This window comes from Centruroides vittatus, unplaced genomic scaffold, assembly GCF_030686945.1.
Source record: "Centruroides vittatus isolate TY-2023 unplaced genomic scaffold, ASM3068694v2 contig_233, whole genome shotgun sequence".
NCBI classification, from domain to species: Eukaryota; Metazoa; Arthropoda; class Arachnida; order Scorpiones; family Buthidae; genus Centruroides; species Centruroides vittatus.
The window spans coordinates 151167-168417 of NW_027121459.1; the positions used below are offsets into that span (position 1 = coordinate 151167).

General features: G+C 34.2%; 2 protein-coding genes across 2 annotated transcripts in view; one reads left to right on the forward strand and one right to left on the reverse strand.

The window, feature by feature from the left end:
- Chpf (Chondroitin polymerizing factor) lies at positions 1–5675 on the reverse strand. Its single transcript, XM_067265613.1, has 2 exons — positions 4776–5675; positions 1–2304 (listed from the first exon to the last, which is right to left on the reverse strand). Exons 1-2 carry the CDS (start codon positions 5553–5555, stop codon positions 829–831), a joined length of 2256 nt encoding a protein of 751 aa, XP_067121714.1. The 5' UTR covers positions 5556–5675; the 3' UTR covers positions 1–828.
- A 4159-nt stretch (positions 5676–9834) lies between these two features.
- Positions 9835–17251, forward strand: part of LOC136971139 (116 kDa U5 small nuclear ribonucleoprotein component) — a 33036-nt gene continuing 25619 nt past the window's right edge. Inside the window, exons 1-2 of the mRNA XM_067265620.1 lie at positions 9835–9894; positions 11197–11328. Coding sequence (XP_067121721.1) covers positions 11212–11328 — 117 coding nt within the window. The 5' untranslated portion in view covers positions 9835–9894; positions 11197–11211. The remainder of the gene's footprint in view (positions 9895–11196; positions 11329–17251) is intronic.

A 17251-nucleotide genomic window follows, 5' to 3' on the forward strand; every position in this document is an offset into this window, starting at 1 on the left:
TTCTGAACAAAAACTTTGCCAAATTTTATTATACAAACTTTACAACTGTACAATTTTTATCCTCGAAATTTACAGTCCTTTATCCATTTCCCCCACAAAAATAAAAATTTAGAAATCTGTACGTAAACTTTGGCAACTTTGACGACTTGTCGCTCTCGGGATCACAGACGAGTTTTGAGATTCGACATTAAGGCAACGATAAAATCTGTCGAAGATCTTAAGTAGTGTCTTACATAAAATTTGTCTCGCTCTCGGATAAAATGCAACGATTCCTAACTTCGGCAGCTTGAGATTCCAATATGGCAATATTTACAGGAACTTTCATAAATAGTTGGAGTAAACGTGGAAGATTTGGCAAATTTTAGTAATGACGAAATAAAATTGTCGTTCTTCCGCGAGTGGTTTGAACTTTTGTAGCAATGTGCAGATTCCATTCTTTTAAAATTGTAAGAATACTAGTTTAGTGGTATGCTGGAAGACAGCGTCATGAGATTTCTTACTCCATATCACCTCTTAATTAAAAGATCTCTTTACTTTTGTAGTTAGTTCCATGAAAATTCAAAATTGCAGATCCAGAATTATCAACATTTGTTAATATTTAGATTTAAAAAAACAAAATCAACATGTAAAAAATACAAAATTTGAAGCCGCACTTAGAAAACACAATTGACAGACTGAGTATAATAAATAGTCGATATTCACTTATATATTAAAAAACATTTCTGTGAGGAGGGTCGACTTCGGTCCGTTTTGAGCAATCGAAACAGTATAATGACGAAATAAATGCATCCGAAAAAATAATCTCGGGTTTCTTACTAAAAATTGATGTCATAGATTTTTTGATTCGTTGCGCTCTCTCTCGAGTAGTAGAGCAGACAGCTGTGACCTCGTCCCCAGGCTTTTTGTTAAGATGCAACCGTTGTGGGCAGTACTGCTTGTTGGTAGTCTATGGCACTCGTCTAGACGAAAACTTACTTTCAGGGAGGGTTCTATGGCACGTATCACGTGAACCGATTTGGATCTAAGGAACATCTTGTAGATGGTGTGTAAGGCATTTGCATCTCCATTAAGTAGATCTCTGTCGGATTGCACGATGGGTACGGAGTCCTCTATGGTTTTCCGAGCCGCCAGATAATCCTGCACGTAGAAACTCATGTGGTCGTAATCATTAAGATCAAAGTGTCCGTAATCTTTCTTGACTTCTATGTATTCTGGAGGAACGCTACCTTTGTATACAATTTTTGGATGATACTGAACAAAAGGAATGGGAAAAAATACTTGGTGATTAATTATCGTATTCATGCGGACACGATTCAGATATTCCGAGTGAATTTCCATATTGGTTTGGCATTGTAGCACCATCGTCTCCGGCTGCAGTTTCCTCACGATCAGATCATAGATAGAAAATTCCGACGGCATTCTACCGGCAGTTTTAATACTCAACCATGCAATTTTTGCACCCGTGGCTCTGTATTTTGTAGTGTACTTATTCACCAAACCCTTAAAGCTACCAAACACATCATTTTTTGTTCCTTTACCAGGCTCGTTAGGATTATATAGGAACACGAGTAACAAGACAGTGTTGTCTTGCTTATCCAAGCAAGATTTGGAATAATTTTCTAGAAATTTTATAGCTTCCACTTGATTGCTGGATTTGATAATAAGTATGAGAATGATTCTAGTGTGTTCAGTCACAAAGGGGATGGGTATAATTTCTAGTTTTGTTAATGGCCGAATGATCTGTAAGTGCTTTGTGGTGCTTATTCCAGTTTCCTCATTCTTATAAATGAGGTCAACTATGTACTCCATGCCACGAGTGGGATCAAACTTGCGATATCCCTGAAGTATTCTTTCAAAGGTGCACTTACCACAACTGCCAGCAAGCCAATTCTTGCAGAGATTCCGCACATGCTCCAAATCTAATTTTTCAATGCCCGAGATTCTCGACAGTGTTGTCAACTCGTTGGGCAAGAACAGGTGAGTATCATTGAAGTGGGTCCACTGTATCACGTCAAACCGGCTGTTTGGCTTGAACGGAGATTCAATGTCAACAGGCCAAGAAAGACTTTGGTTTCCATCAGGGAAGAAGCTACTAATCTCTTGCATTTTCTTCTGGATAGATCTAACATTACTCTTGTATGTCATCACATCTTTTTTAGAAAAATAATAATTTAGCTGATAATGCTGTATCCAGGATTCTATCGGGTACAGCGTGTGAACTTCGATCGAAAAAATAGAATTTGTACTCCTCCAAGGTATTTCGTCGTTGAAATTATTAATTCTGTAGGAGTAAAATCTTCTCCCCTATTAAAAAATTAAAGAAATTAAAGTATTTATTGTTTAAAATTTATAAACAAACATTAAATTGTAGTCATAAACGTACTTAAACAGTCATCTATTCTCTATAATCAATATGGCATAACTATATGTTATTAACACTGCCAAAACATAATTGAAAACTGATGTTCTATCACATAACAACTATCATTAGTCAAGTAATTAAGATACATTGAAGTCAAATACAGTGATACACAAACAGTAATTGCATCAGTTTCAATGTCAAAAAGTTCAATAGATATGAGTAATTTTACACAAAATAATTTGCTATAATTAAACTTCTATTTATTACAAAACTCAGACTTATTCTTGTTGTAGAACAATAACAGATTCAGAGTTTCATACTAAAAACGTCACTATCCTCATCAATAATTAGGAAGTAATATATCAAACATACAAATAGAACAATAACAGAGTATGGTTGCCAGAGCATCATTGACTCAAACTTTTTAAAACAAAGTTAAAATAGTGTATGAAAAACAATTTATATTAAGTTAATGTAATCTTTGATACACTTTTTCACCTTATGCTCCAACTTAATTGATTAGATTATATCCCACCTCGATGTTTGTAGTGTAACAGTCATTGCCTAATGTCACAGTCATTCGTGCTTCAGTGGCTGAAATTCCATAGAGTGAATATAGAGAAAGATAACTCATAACAACAATTCTTAATATACTCAATGAAACAACTGCAATTAATGGAAGGGATAAATTGTGTTAGTGATTAGTATTATTCAATCTTATGTAATGGATAAACTGAATATTTGTGGTATTACAGTCAACTCTGCATAAGTCGATACCCGGATAACTCGACACTCGTCGTTACGTAGTCAGTTTTTTGTGGTCCCAGCCGACTTACATAGCCGAAAAAATGAGTTCACACCACACAGCTTATTGTATGGTGTGAACTCATTTTTTCAGGAAGGGAGTCGACTTATCAGACGTGAAAAAAGTGTGAAACAGAAAAAGTATGTTGATTTATCCAGTGGTGACGAGTTAAATGATGTCGAGTAAACCGAGTTTTTTAAGGTTAATAACATTATTGCCTATGTAATCGGCCAGGACCACAGAAAATTGACTAATTAACATACGGTGTCGAATTATTCGGGTGTCGACTTATGCGGAGTCAACTGTATTTCAAATATTAATTTAAACCAAGATTTGTTTTAAATTGGTGGTTTGTAAATTAAGAGTAACTTTTTACATCTTTTTACAATCATCATTTTACAGGAGGCATTAAGATTGTTAGGTGAAAAATCTTCATTCTGCCGTGTCAATAAACAACAGATCATTTTTGCAGCTTTACTCGTCATTAATAAACTTGAACAATTGTCACATGTCAAAAATGCTGTTGATCCTTAACATGACAGACTAAGAAAGGGGAGAAGCAGTACCATAAATGCCAAAGATAGTCAATGAAAAGCAATATTTTATATGATGTAATAGACACAAAGTTTATATGATGATAAATATGAGGATAACAAGCACTGCATTTCCATGTGGAAACAAACAATAACTTGCTAATGTGCTACCCAAAAGACAATAGAGTGAAACTATTAGCTTGCAAAACAAAGTCGAAATACACTAAGTCTCAGTCTGGTATTCTCATATACTGTACTTTCACAACAAAAAGTGGGATTAACCTATTATATTATATTGACAGTGAACAGTACATTTCGTACAAATTCTTTTTACCTATGTCCTTACTCTTATCAATTTCTGTTTGTATCCTTGTCTACTTGAACCTTGTTTAGTAATAGGACTTATTATATTAGTGTGGTTTCTGATTAGGTCCAAGTAGACAAGGACAACAGAAATTGATCAACCTCATTAGCTTAAATCTGATGACAAACAAACTGAAATTTGCCTTTCAGAACAGTTCTTATTATTACTATATTTTTAAATAATCGCAGGAAATATTTAGCACAATATTGCAATTGTTAACATAGGAAAAGTTGAATTATAAAAAGATTTTATCATTAAAAAAACTAAAACTGAAACTACAAAAACTAAACTGTAGCAAAATGTGATTAGCAAAGTGCTAATTGTGTCCTGGTACAGTTTGCCATTGGCACATCTGATATCAGAATGAATATGTGAAATGTGTGTTCCAGCTGAAAGCATCTTTGTTTCAACTGTACAAGTCACTTGTTTCTTATAAAGCAAAGCTGATGATTGTGCATGTTTTACTGTTCTATTTGGTATCTCTTGCCATTCTTTGTCATTGATTTAGTTCATTTACCAATAGCTATGTGCAAGGCAATTCTGAATGTAACATTCATTCTATCTATATAATGTTCTATCTATGAAAATATAAAATGTATTTTTTTACTTCTAATATGTTAAAGCTTTGGATCAACTGCTCTTTCTTAAGTATAGTGTTGTTAAAAGTAAAATTCTGCAATATATTATAAAAATATCCAACGTTACACTTACCTGCACTCCATCGGAGCAAGGCAGGTCAAGAACATGGTAGACACACTTTCCGAAACCGTCTCCGTCGTCCGTCCAGTTATCCACGCACCATTTCAGTTTGTCCGTAACTCCCCTCAACACCTTGTTACTTAACAGGATGCCAGCTTCAAAAGAACACCAGGGAGCATCTTCCAGACCAGAGCGGAGACCCACGTACGCCTCCCGGTCCACTCCCAGACGGTCGACGTAGCTACGTAGAGCCGCTCCAACCACAAAGGTGGTGTGTTCAGCCACAAAGTAATAATCGTATTCGTTAAGGTAGTTGTCATTCAGGTACTGCAGTACGTGCAGGGGCAGGAGATTCGGACGGGGATCGTCGAACCCGACCACGGCGGGAAGGCCGGCCGGGGGCCCGGCGGAGTCCACAAAGTACACCAACTTGTCGGCGTGAGCGGAAAGGGTGCGATTGATGGCCACGAGATTCTTTTCCAGTTTGGGTACAGACGTGGAAGAGGAATTGACCACAATGGCAATTAAAAGCTTCTCTTTGATTCCTAACTCCGTCGAGTAATATCTGGGTCTGACCAATCGCGTTTTCGTCCTCTGAACAGGTCTGATCTGCAGATTTATAATTGGTTCGTAATCTTCGTGAGTAATTGGTGAATTTTGTTGCTCGTGGAATATACAGTTATCCTCCATTAAAGGGATCAGTACGAGAGATAATGCTATTCCTAGACTCAAACCAATAAATAAAGGAGTTTGGTGGACGAAGCACAAATATACTTTGCCTACAATTTTCATATTTTATGAAGATTTAGTATTTAAACAGACCTTAACTTTGTTTCCAGTGGCCTCCTCCTACTCCGCCATGCTTACTGCCGACTCTAATGCATGCGTGAACTTCCGATTCCGCTCCGACCCAGCACCCTCTAACGGCGAAAACGCGATCGTCTCCCACACCATAATTATTAATTTTTTTTAACATAATTCTAAATAAAATTATAGATTTGGTCAAAACAAAAAATTTTCTTTATTTTATTAATAAATTTAGCAGTAATAGTTCATTTCTGAGATTTCTCATTATTTATAGATGCAGGAATTTTATCTACACCGCCATCTCGGGGCATTCAGAGTAACGAAAGTCGAAATGAAAGGACAAACGAGCCACGAAGATTGACGGCCGGATGGCCGAGCGGTCAAGGTGGCAGCCTACCGCTCTGGGGGACCCGGGATCGAATCCGAACAAGTCGAATAATCCCCAGGAATTTTTCGGGGGGTGGTCCGTTCGGATATGTCGGGCCCCGTCCCTCACCACCCAGTCGCCCCATTGTGGGCCTGGCCGAACCCATAATGGGCCTACTAAAGGAGGCCCTCTTAGTGCCCACAGGGCGGAAAAAGTTAAAAAAAAAAAAAGCCACGAAGCCTTTAATATTAACATCTCAATTATATACTTTTTGACATATGATGGGAAATTGTATAAATATTAAAAAATATTATTTATAACCAAACTTTATGATCGTTACGATACATTACAAGAGGATGTGTGTATACAAAAACGCGGCATAAAGCTATTGTTTCGACCCGCAGGTAACAAAATTATTCACTTTTGTTTCTGAAGTGTTGCGTAGCAAACCGTGAAATTTATATCACTACTACGTTATGTAATTAATAAAATAATGCAATGTTCGGTACACCGTGTGATCGTGCCAAGTATTGCTTAGCATAATTAAGAAAATACGCATTACTTAATTTTGGGAATTAAAATGTGCAATGGCTTTACGAAACGTTACAATGGGACGGTAGTTGAAAAATATAAAAGTAGCCAAATAAACATCAAACTAAACCCGATATCCTAAGCCAATACACCAACATCTGCCCAATTATTTACGGCAGATGTTGGTGTATTGGCTCATAAAAGTAGCGTTACGCAATTCATGGCCAATTCCTATACACGTTTGCAAAAAACTCCACGCACCTCAGCCAGTAATCAAATTCTACATATGTAATGCAGTGAAGAAATTTAAAAATTAATTACCTATTACAATAAGAACAATTTCATCGGGAATATTGCATATTTTAAATTGTAAAGCCGTCTTTCACACTGTCAATTTACATGAATTGCCAGACTGTTCGCCATTTTGACTTTTAACATTTGTAATGATGTATTGAACTAGAAAGTGACTTAGAAGCTAAAGATGGTAGCTTCAATATAAATGAACCAGAACTTGACAAACAATCTGAATAATTTGAAAATACTGCGAATCAATTTAGACCAGAGTTGCCATCTATTAAACTAGATTATTAAGACATCCAGACTATTAAACTAATAATCATTATCCTTACAACTCTACAAACTGTTAGTACAATCGTCTATACTTATGGTGGACATAAACTATTTTTAAAAAATTATTTTTTATTCTAAACAACTGGTCGCACTCGCTCTTGGCACGATATGACAATTAAATGTTACATGTAATAGTGTAACGGTCGATAAATAAAAACTACATAATAATAACTTTTAAGTTCATTCATGCTGAACTACAGTTGAGATTCGCGTCATTAGCACCAAAAGGCGGAAACGAAACTATTTGGCAAGCATCTGTATATGGGCTACAATTTGAATGAAAATTGTAAACCGATAAATTTCCACTGTCTGCCGACTGTTTGTCTTTCCTTAATCTCGAGAACGAAGTTAGATAGATGAAAGATGAGACCTGACAGGGAAATCTTAGGGGCTGGAGGCCCCGTTTAACTATATATGAACTTTCGATGCAAACGGAACTCGTGATATTTCAATTCAAAAATTTTTCCTGAAAAGTGTTAGATAGATGACCGGCACGACTCTATTGTTAAAAGGAAAGTGTGATATACAGAGGCGAACCGCTACTAATTTGTGGTAGAAAGCATATATTTTAATTAAATTAATTAAAATTATGATTAAAAATTGCAGCCCAGCATTGTGACGATGTCACAATAAATAATTTCACGTAGGATTATAATTATGATTTCAATTCTATAATAAGATTAAAGGAAACTGCACTAAATTAAATACGTAAGAATTAATAAACCAAAGTCAATTCCGTATGAAGATTGAAATATTTCATTCAGTTACGTAACCATCCATACAATCTCCCTGTAAAACTATAAGTTTCAATGTAAGGATAAATCATACTCTATCTTGGTGGCCACTAACCACCACTTAATATCTTTAATACAAATTGCACTAATTGTACAATTTTTTTTTTTCTTCCGTAAGAATTTCATTTAGGCATTGTCGCAAATGCATTTTTTGATGAAATTTCGAGAATATTTTTAGTTATAAATAGATTAATTTATGCATTCGACATCATGTCTTGAATTGCCGAATTTTCGATGGTCCACACATTATTTTTTTGATTGCTTCATTTTATGCACAGAAAACATTTATATCTATACCATCAACAAAGAATTTTGATGGATTGAATAATATTTTGAGCGATGTCAAGTTTTATATTAGATGATCGAGTTAAGCCTAACACACGACTATATCATATTCAAAATTAAAAATAAAATTCATGTGTAGAAATATAAAGAAAATATCTGTTAAATCTTAAATACAACATTCATATGAGTAAAACAAAATAATAACTTTGTCAATTGGTCGATTTACAAGTCAGAAAGAAGCATTTGAAAATAGGGTCATAAAACAATCAACGTTTATTGACTTTCGCGATAGGGGGTATAGCGAGGTATATTGACAAATTTTTTCGCAGTAGTACGAAATTTTTACTGACTTCGCTTGAAAGTGTCATATTTCTTCCCCATTTACAAACAAACCCGATGGCGATCGGTGAAACTTGAGAGAAATTAGGACAAGTTGAAATTTGATATGTTTATTTTTTGCGTTTCACGTATCAAATTACATTAAATTCGACACAAATAAAGCATTTGTGTCAATAAGAAAATATTTTACACTGTTTAAAAGTAGAAAAAATAAAGAAAACAAAGATGTAATAATAATTTTTGAAGCGAAGCCAAAAATTTTACAATTTAAAGATAGAAGATGGATTCTGTTAGACGCCGCGCGATAAAGGGGAGTGGCATAATCACGCGACTATAGCACTGATAATTTTGAGAATTTTTGTCGCTGTTATTTCTCGCTCGGACAAACGCGATTTCTCGCAGAGTATAATAAGACATCACTGAGTTTAATAATAAATTTCAATATCTCGTTTCAAAATCAGGCTAGAATCGATCTTATTGTTGAAAAAAATAAAATTGTTGAGAGAAAAGAATTGATAGTGAAAAACATGCTCGCGATAGTCGCGATCGACAATAACGATTATCGCGAACTCGTTTTTTTTCCCGATTTTTTGCTACCGCCCATAGTCGCGTGGGAGCTTGTTAGAAGCCGGCACTTTTTTGAATTTTTTTCTGGGTAAACTCGGCGCGCAATAAAAACGTTATTTATTGCATTTTTCGCAGTTCGTAAAAATTGAAGAACTTAAATTTTTTGAAATTTTTTGAAAAATTTCAGAAAAAATGAGACAAAAAAATCCACCAGAGGGCTTCTGTGAGAGTCCAGGCAATCATAGAAGCCAGGCGATCAGGATTTCTGCGATTATACGACCGGTCCGGTTTCGATTCCCTATCCCACAGCAGTAAGCTGATAGCGGCCAGATGGCCGAGCAATCAAGGTTACCAGCCTGCCGCCCTGGGGAACCCGGGATCGAATCCGGACAGATCGAAAAATCCCCAGGAATTTTTCGGGGGGTGGTCCATCCAGATATGTAGGTCTCCGTCCCTCACTACCCGGCCGCCCCATTGTGGGCCTGGCCGAACCCCCCCCCCCCAAAAAAAAAAAAAAAAAAGAGGTTCTCTTAGTGCCCACTGGGCGGAAAAAGTTAAAAAAAAAAAGCAGTAAGCTGATGCCATTCATATGAAACATGTTTAGAAAACAAATCAAATTAACATTAATTATTACAAAACCGCATGAAAGAAAAATTTTCGAGTAAAATTTGTAATTTTAAATTTCATTATTAAAATTATTAGTTTTTCTTTTTGGCAAAATTTCCGAAAACAATTTTCGTACACCAGATGGCGGTATAAGTAGCGGCAAGATCGTTTTGTAGTCGTTTGGCATGTTTTATTGATACGAGGAGTAAGTCGTTTTTATGAAAAATTTATTTATTCTACATTTAATAAACATATTTACAACATATTTTTCAAAATAATGTAATTTTATTTAGTTAAATCTTGAATTCAGCAAACTATTTTAAGATAATTTGTGTATTTATACACCTGTACATTAATTAATCACTTAAAAGTAACTTGTATCCAATCTCTGTTAGTACAAAGCGTAGATTTTACTTTATAATGCAGATTTAAATCATATTCGCGTCACAATAAATAATTGCTCGTTCTTTAATATAACCCAATAAGAATTTGACTGTTTGAATTAATTAAATTAAACTCAATAGAGCCCACACTGATGATCCATTAGACCATCAGTGTGGGCTCTGAAACAAGAAAAGGTTATAGTACACATAAGGCTGTACTATAGATTACTTTCTGTGGAATTTCGGGACTTTCAGTATATATCTGACCTTGGGGCCGAGACGAGTTCAACGGTACCCTACTTTTGGACCGGAGACAAAAAATAAGAAAGTCATCATACTTTTTAAGTTATCATACTTTTTTAATGCTATCGTGCAGACGGCACCGTAGTTGCTAGTACTGCCATCTTGCGGTAAAGTCTGCAAACCATGACATCAAACTATGGTCACCTTCCAGAGGGATAGATTAGGTTTGTTGGACAAGCCGCGATAACAGCATGTAGTACTACCTGACCGCGAGCAATAGCAAGTGTGTCAGCAGCTGAGGGGTCGTAGGCCCAGAGGTCGAGGAGTGCGAGGGTGTGCGAAAAGGACTTAACTCTAGCTGCAGACGATCAGTGTGCACGTGGATGAACATCTGCCTCTGTTGAAAGTATATGTGGCTGTCTTGCCGGACTGCCTGTTAAACACGTGATAGGCTTAGTGGAGAGAGCAACGCGACTCCTGATCATCGCGCAATCGCCAAAAAAAGTATGATAACTTTTTTATTTTTCATCTCCTGTACAAAAGTAGGGTATCGTTGAACTCGTCTTGATCTCCTGAGTTCAGATATATACTCAAAATCTCGAAATTACATAAGGAGTAATCTATAGTATATCCAGACATAATGTTACAATGAAATACAGTGGATTCCGCTTAATTGGGACACATTGGGACTAATCCATTTTGGCCCAATTAAGCAGAATCCACTATTTTTTTTCACTAACAACTGTCATCATTATCATAAACTAAAAAAAATTCAATCATGCTATTATAAATTTTATTTTTTATTCTAGTAAATTATTTTTCATGTAAAATTATTACTTGCTGATATATTATTATATTAAAATAATTTCTTTGTTTTACAGTCCAATAATAAAACGATGGATACCGATTTATATGATGAATTTGGAAATTATATTGGTCCCGAATTAGAAAGTGAATCGGAAGAAGAAGAGGAATACGACAGGCAAGATGCAGACGTTCAGGAATATCACGAGGTTTGTGGCAATTATACAAGATACGCGCAACATAAAAAATTCGGTACAATATAGTACATGGAAGTGACAAAATCAAAACAGTTTCGAATGTTGAATTTGGGAGTCAAAATCTATATTTAATTCTTAGACAGATAAATAAGATATTTTACATTCATGAACATATTATTTGCTACACCAGACCAAAAATTATTTTAAAGGTATTTTTGGTGTGTTTTTGGTATTTATGCTACCAATTTGCATGGATTTGATTAGCATATTAATGGCCTTTTGTAATAGTTTTGCTTTGCATTTCAAAATTGGATGAATGTGTTTGCACGAGATTCATTAGTTTTTGACTAAATTTTTTTATTTTTAATATTTGTTCAAATTTTATTTTGTCTGCAAATTCTTGTAAAAGTAAATAAAATTAAAATTGTTATTTTGTTAAGGATATATTCGTGATCTTATTTCATTATCAGTATAATAACCAAAGTCTCTTTGTTTGCTTGATTGTTTGTTTGTGGTTTCCTTTGTTGTCTTTCTTTATCAACAGATGGCAGTACTTCATAACATGTAATACAGTAGTTACTATTTAAAATGATTTTTTATTGTTATGTTGTTAATATTAATTGTAGTGATGAGATGATTAATGGGAATCAGGAATCAGAAAAATCTGACACATTCTGAGTATCAGAATTGAGAAAATCTCATCACAATTTCAGATTCTTAAAAACAATTTGTCGTCCACATTTTATAGCAAGGTTGAGACCGAAGTTTTAAATGTGAAAACGTGTATGTCGGACATTCAGTGCCGACAAAAAATACATATTAAAAGTAAAAGCAAAACGTTCTGTCACCGCAGCACACAAATAATGTAAATTTTAAAATTAATTTGATTTACAATTTGAAAATTTCAAAACAACTTTTAAACAGTTTTTAAAAACATTGTTTTAATTTTTGATTGATTTCATTTTAATTTTAATTAATTTTTAGTAATTATAAGCGAGTTAACATTCATGGAGCTGTCTAGTTTCAAATCAAGTCTCGCAGTTGGCAAAACATTTTAAAATGTAAACAATATTTAATATATTTAAATGTAAACAATATGTAATATTTTAATTGAAAAATATTATATAAAATTATTTTTAATATTTACTATGTTTACTTATAATGATAAAATGACTTTCTCATTATAATTATGAAAGATTTTGTTGTGATTCACAGATGATGCCATAGTACATTAAATTTTCAAAAGTGATTTGCACGTTTCTGAGTAAAAATATTTCTTCACAATAACTTTAATGCTGTTTTGAGTTTTAAAAATTGAAAAATTGATTTTCAAAGATGAGTTGGTCTAGTAATTAGATATTTGTGGCTTTAGTAAATGAATTCAAAAATTGATTAACTCATGACGACGATATTTGTTCGTCTCATTGCACCATTTGCCAAACTTCCTTTAGTATTAAATATGATAGAGTTAAATCATTTTCAAGACATGCCCATTGCAAAAAGTATGAAAAAAGTGCATTATCTCATTTACCTATCTCCCTGGTCATCGTATTGGTCAATGAAGTAGTTTCCAAAAATGGCAACTTCATATGACATGATGGGATAGTTTGTTGAGTAAAAGGAAATTAGCTGTAATTTCTTTGGGGATAGTGTTGCAATATTAACTTTATCTGAAATGAGATTACAAATTTATTTCATAGTAGGCCTACACAGTGAAAGCATGCGTATTCACATATAAATGGTGAATTTTCACATTTCTTTTGAAAGATTGATTCTGGATTTCCTAATTGTTCTCCATTCTTAAGCTTGATGTTTATTAATTAATGAATGTACCTTGCTCATAATGTAAATCATTACTTTTTCTAAACTAAGATAAACTATACAGAGTATTCAAAAGAATCAGAATTGAGAAAAATTTCGATATAATTCCATCACTAATTAGTAAATAGTAATATTTTTATAGTATTTACTAATTTTATTATTATTATGTCCAAAGTTGACCAGATAGCACTATTTCATATCATTCGGCAGTGCCATTTTCTATTTAGAATTTGTTTTCTCATTTAAGAAACCTAAAGAATATCAAGATTTGTATTACTCAGAAAAGACATCAAGGAAATTTATAGCCAAACAACCACCAGATTACATTGGGCTACTTTTTTGCAATTATATTTAATTAATTACTAAATAATTTGTTGTTAAAGGGAGGTGTTAGTTGCCATCTCATATTAAATTTAATAATTATAATTAAATTAATATTTATTAAATAACTTTGAATATTCTGGAAGAGAAGGATCAGCTGTAGTGATACCCAAACCCGCAACTCTCACTTTCTGCGCAGATGTGTTGTCAGTTATGCTATTTGAGCCTCTAGTTTGATCTCCTCTTTCATACATATTTAAATAAGATGTAACTGTTATAATGTTGGATCTTGATTGTATTTAAGACTAGTAAAGTTTAAGAACTATTTATTATAACTATCAAATACATTACAAGTGGACATACACGTGGTGGGTTATATGACAGACGACTGATGACCGATGCTCTCATTCGCCACTGGTGTCGCCATCAGTACATATCATAACACACTCGTTTTTTTTTGAAAATACAAACATTAACAATTACAAATACAAACATTACAAATTTTATGGACTTTCGTCATTTTCACTAAAGGAAAATCTGCGAGGCTTATTTATCTGCTTGCCAGAGCGGGTTGTCAGAACTCGGGGTTGTGCTGAGACAGGTTCAGTTATTTTGTCAGGTTCTGTTTGGCTGTTCGCCTGCTCAGGAGTAATTGGACTAGATATAGGCATGCTGTTAACTGTATCTTTTATTTTCCAAGTTGGCATTTCTGTTGTTCTGGAAGTCTTCAATAAATGATGTCTGTTTCTTCTATAGTGAATTCCATCTGGTGTTATAATGACATGTGCTCTAGGCATTGGACCAACTTTGACAACAGAAGCAGGTGACCAAGGTTCTTTTGGACTCTTTCTATAGTATACTTCATCACCTTCCTTTAAAGGAGATAAGACTTTAGTGTGCTGGTCATAATAGGTTTTTGCTTTACTCACTTCTGCACGAATTTTGTTGTAGTGTTGTATATCTATGACTCTTGGCCTCAACATAGTTTCACTGACAGGGAGTTTCATTCTTAGTGATCTAGACATCAGTAGTTGTGCTGGAGAATATCCACAAAGCAAAAGCGTATTTCTATAATGGAGCATTGCAATGTATGGATCTGAATTATTTTTACGACACTTATTAAAAAGATGTTTAATAGTGCCAATAGCTCTTTCAACAAGACCATTGCTCTTGGGATAGTGTGGACTTGATATCCTGTGAGTTATGTCCCAACACTTTAGGAATAACCTAAATTCTTCTGAATTAAAAGGTGGACCATTATCAGAAACGATGACGTGAAAAGATTGCTTTTAGATTTGTTATGACCAGTTTAGCATTATTGGAACTGACTGAGACTAATTCAAAATATTTAGAAAAATAGTCTATGACTAGCAAATAAGTAATATTATTATAATAAAATAAGTCTATGCCTACTTTTTGCCATGGCAGGTTGACATGCTCATGTGGAATAAGAGGCTCTTTATTGTTTTCTCTTCTAAATTTAATGCAGGCGTGACATTGTTCTACTTTGTTTTTTATATCAACATTTAATTTTGGCCAATATACAACATTTCTTGCTTGTCTTTGGCATTTTTCGATGCCTAAATGACCTTCATGAATAATATCTAATATTTTGGAATGAAGAGTTAAAGGAATTACAAGTAGACGACCTTTAAACAATAAACCATCAATGACATGTAGTTCTTGACATATATTAAAGTAAGGTTTTAATTGACAGTCAAGCTTGTTTCTTGATGTAGGCCACTCAGTAAGACAATATTTCATAATGATTTGGAGATCTGCATCCATCAGGATTGCTAGTTTAATCTCTTCTAGACATTCAGGGGACACTGCAAGATTAGTCATCAATAAGTTTGCATGTATACGGAGATCTTCCTCTAGAGAATCTTCTGCATCGGGTGGATCTACTGGAGCCCTACTTAAAGTATCTGCTATGAACAGGAATTTGCCTGGTTTACATTCAGATTATATTGTTGCAGATTCAGCATCATATGCTGTAGACGCACTGGCACTTCAGACAATGGTTTCTTAAATAATGTCTCCAAAAGTTTATGGTCAGTTTCCACAATGATCCTATGACCGTAAATATATTGACGAAACTGGTTACAATCATACTGAATTGCATACAGCTCTTTTTCTATTTGAGCATAATGTGACTGACACTGTCAATGACTTAGATGAATAGGCTATGGGTCTCTTGTTTTGTAATATGACTGCACCAACTGCAGCCTTTGAATTATCCACAGACAATGTTAAAGGCTGATTAGGATGGAAATAAGTTAAGACTGGGGCATTGCTTATTAACCCCTTTAATAATTGGAACTATGACTGCTGTTTTTCTGACCATTCTTTCTTAACAATGGATGTAGGTTGATGGCTTTATCAGCTAAGTTATCAATGTAAGATCCCAAATCATTTACCATTCCCAAAAAACGTTTAAGTTCTGTTATATCCTTTGGTGCTGGTATGTGACATATTGCACTAACTTTAGCTGGATCAGGACACATATCATTTTGACTAAAAATGTGACCTAAATACTTGACTTCTCTCATTAGAAAATGACACTTATTTTTATTAAACTTTAAATTAATTTGATGAGCTTTTTCTAGGACTTTTTGCAGTATCTCGTTATGGGATTCTAATGTTTGACTATAAATCAGTATGTCATCAAGATATATCATGATTTCTTATATGTCTACGAACCAATCGGTCATGATTTTATGGAAAATTTCTGGGGCGCTTGACACACCATAAGGAAGATGCTTAAATCTAAATCTACCAAAAGGCGTATTAAATGTGGTTAACCTGGAACTGTTTTCACTCAGTTTTATCATCCAGAACCCAGACTGTGCATCTAAAGTTGAAAAATACTTACCACCAGCTAATTTTGACCTCAGTTCTTCTGCAGTTGGTAATGGATAATGACACCTCTTTATTACTCTATTCAGATTTCTTGGATCTAGACAAACTCGCAATGACTTATCTTTCTTTTCAACAATAACAATTGAATTTACCCATTCGGTAGGCTCACTTACTTTTGCTATAACATCTAAAGATTGCATACGTTCCAGTTCTTTTTTAAACCTTTCATTTAACATAAACGGTATTTTCTTAGGCGGTTCTATCACTGGTACTATATCTTTGTTAACGGATATATCGTATTCACCCAGTAGACAACCAAGACCCTGGAATACATCTTTGTACTGCAACAGGACTGACTCATGATTATTGATTTTAAATACTCTTTTGACTAAACCTAGTCTTTGGATTGTAGGTAGCCCTATAATGGTCTGACTATCAGTATTGGTGATTACAAAATGAATACTAGCTGACAAATTATCATTGATTACACCATTGACTAACACCGTCCCCAAAACTGGTATATCATTTCCTGAGAATGATGTAAGCCTTACATCCGTAGGTTGTATTTTTCTAGCAATTTTTAAACTTTTATAATTTCTTACTGACATTACATTAGCCTGAGCACCCGTATCCAAACTACATTCTAACACTTTGTTATTAATCTTAAGTTTTAGAATCCACGGGTCACTTAACTGATTGTTATAACTATTAATAGATCTAATGACAAAGAGAATGGATTTATTACTATCATGGTCGCGATCATCACTAACATTAACACATTTTACTTGTCTAGTATGACAACATTTCGCATAATGACCTATTTTGTTACAAAACTTGCAGACAGCATTAGTAGCCGGACATTTATTTTGGTGTACAGTACCTGTCCACAACGCGTACATAATAATTGATTGTCCTGACCTGTTTGACGAAA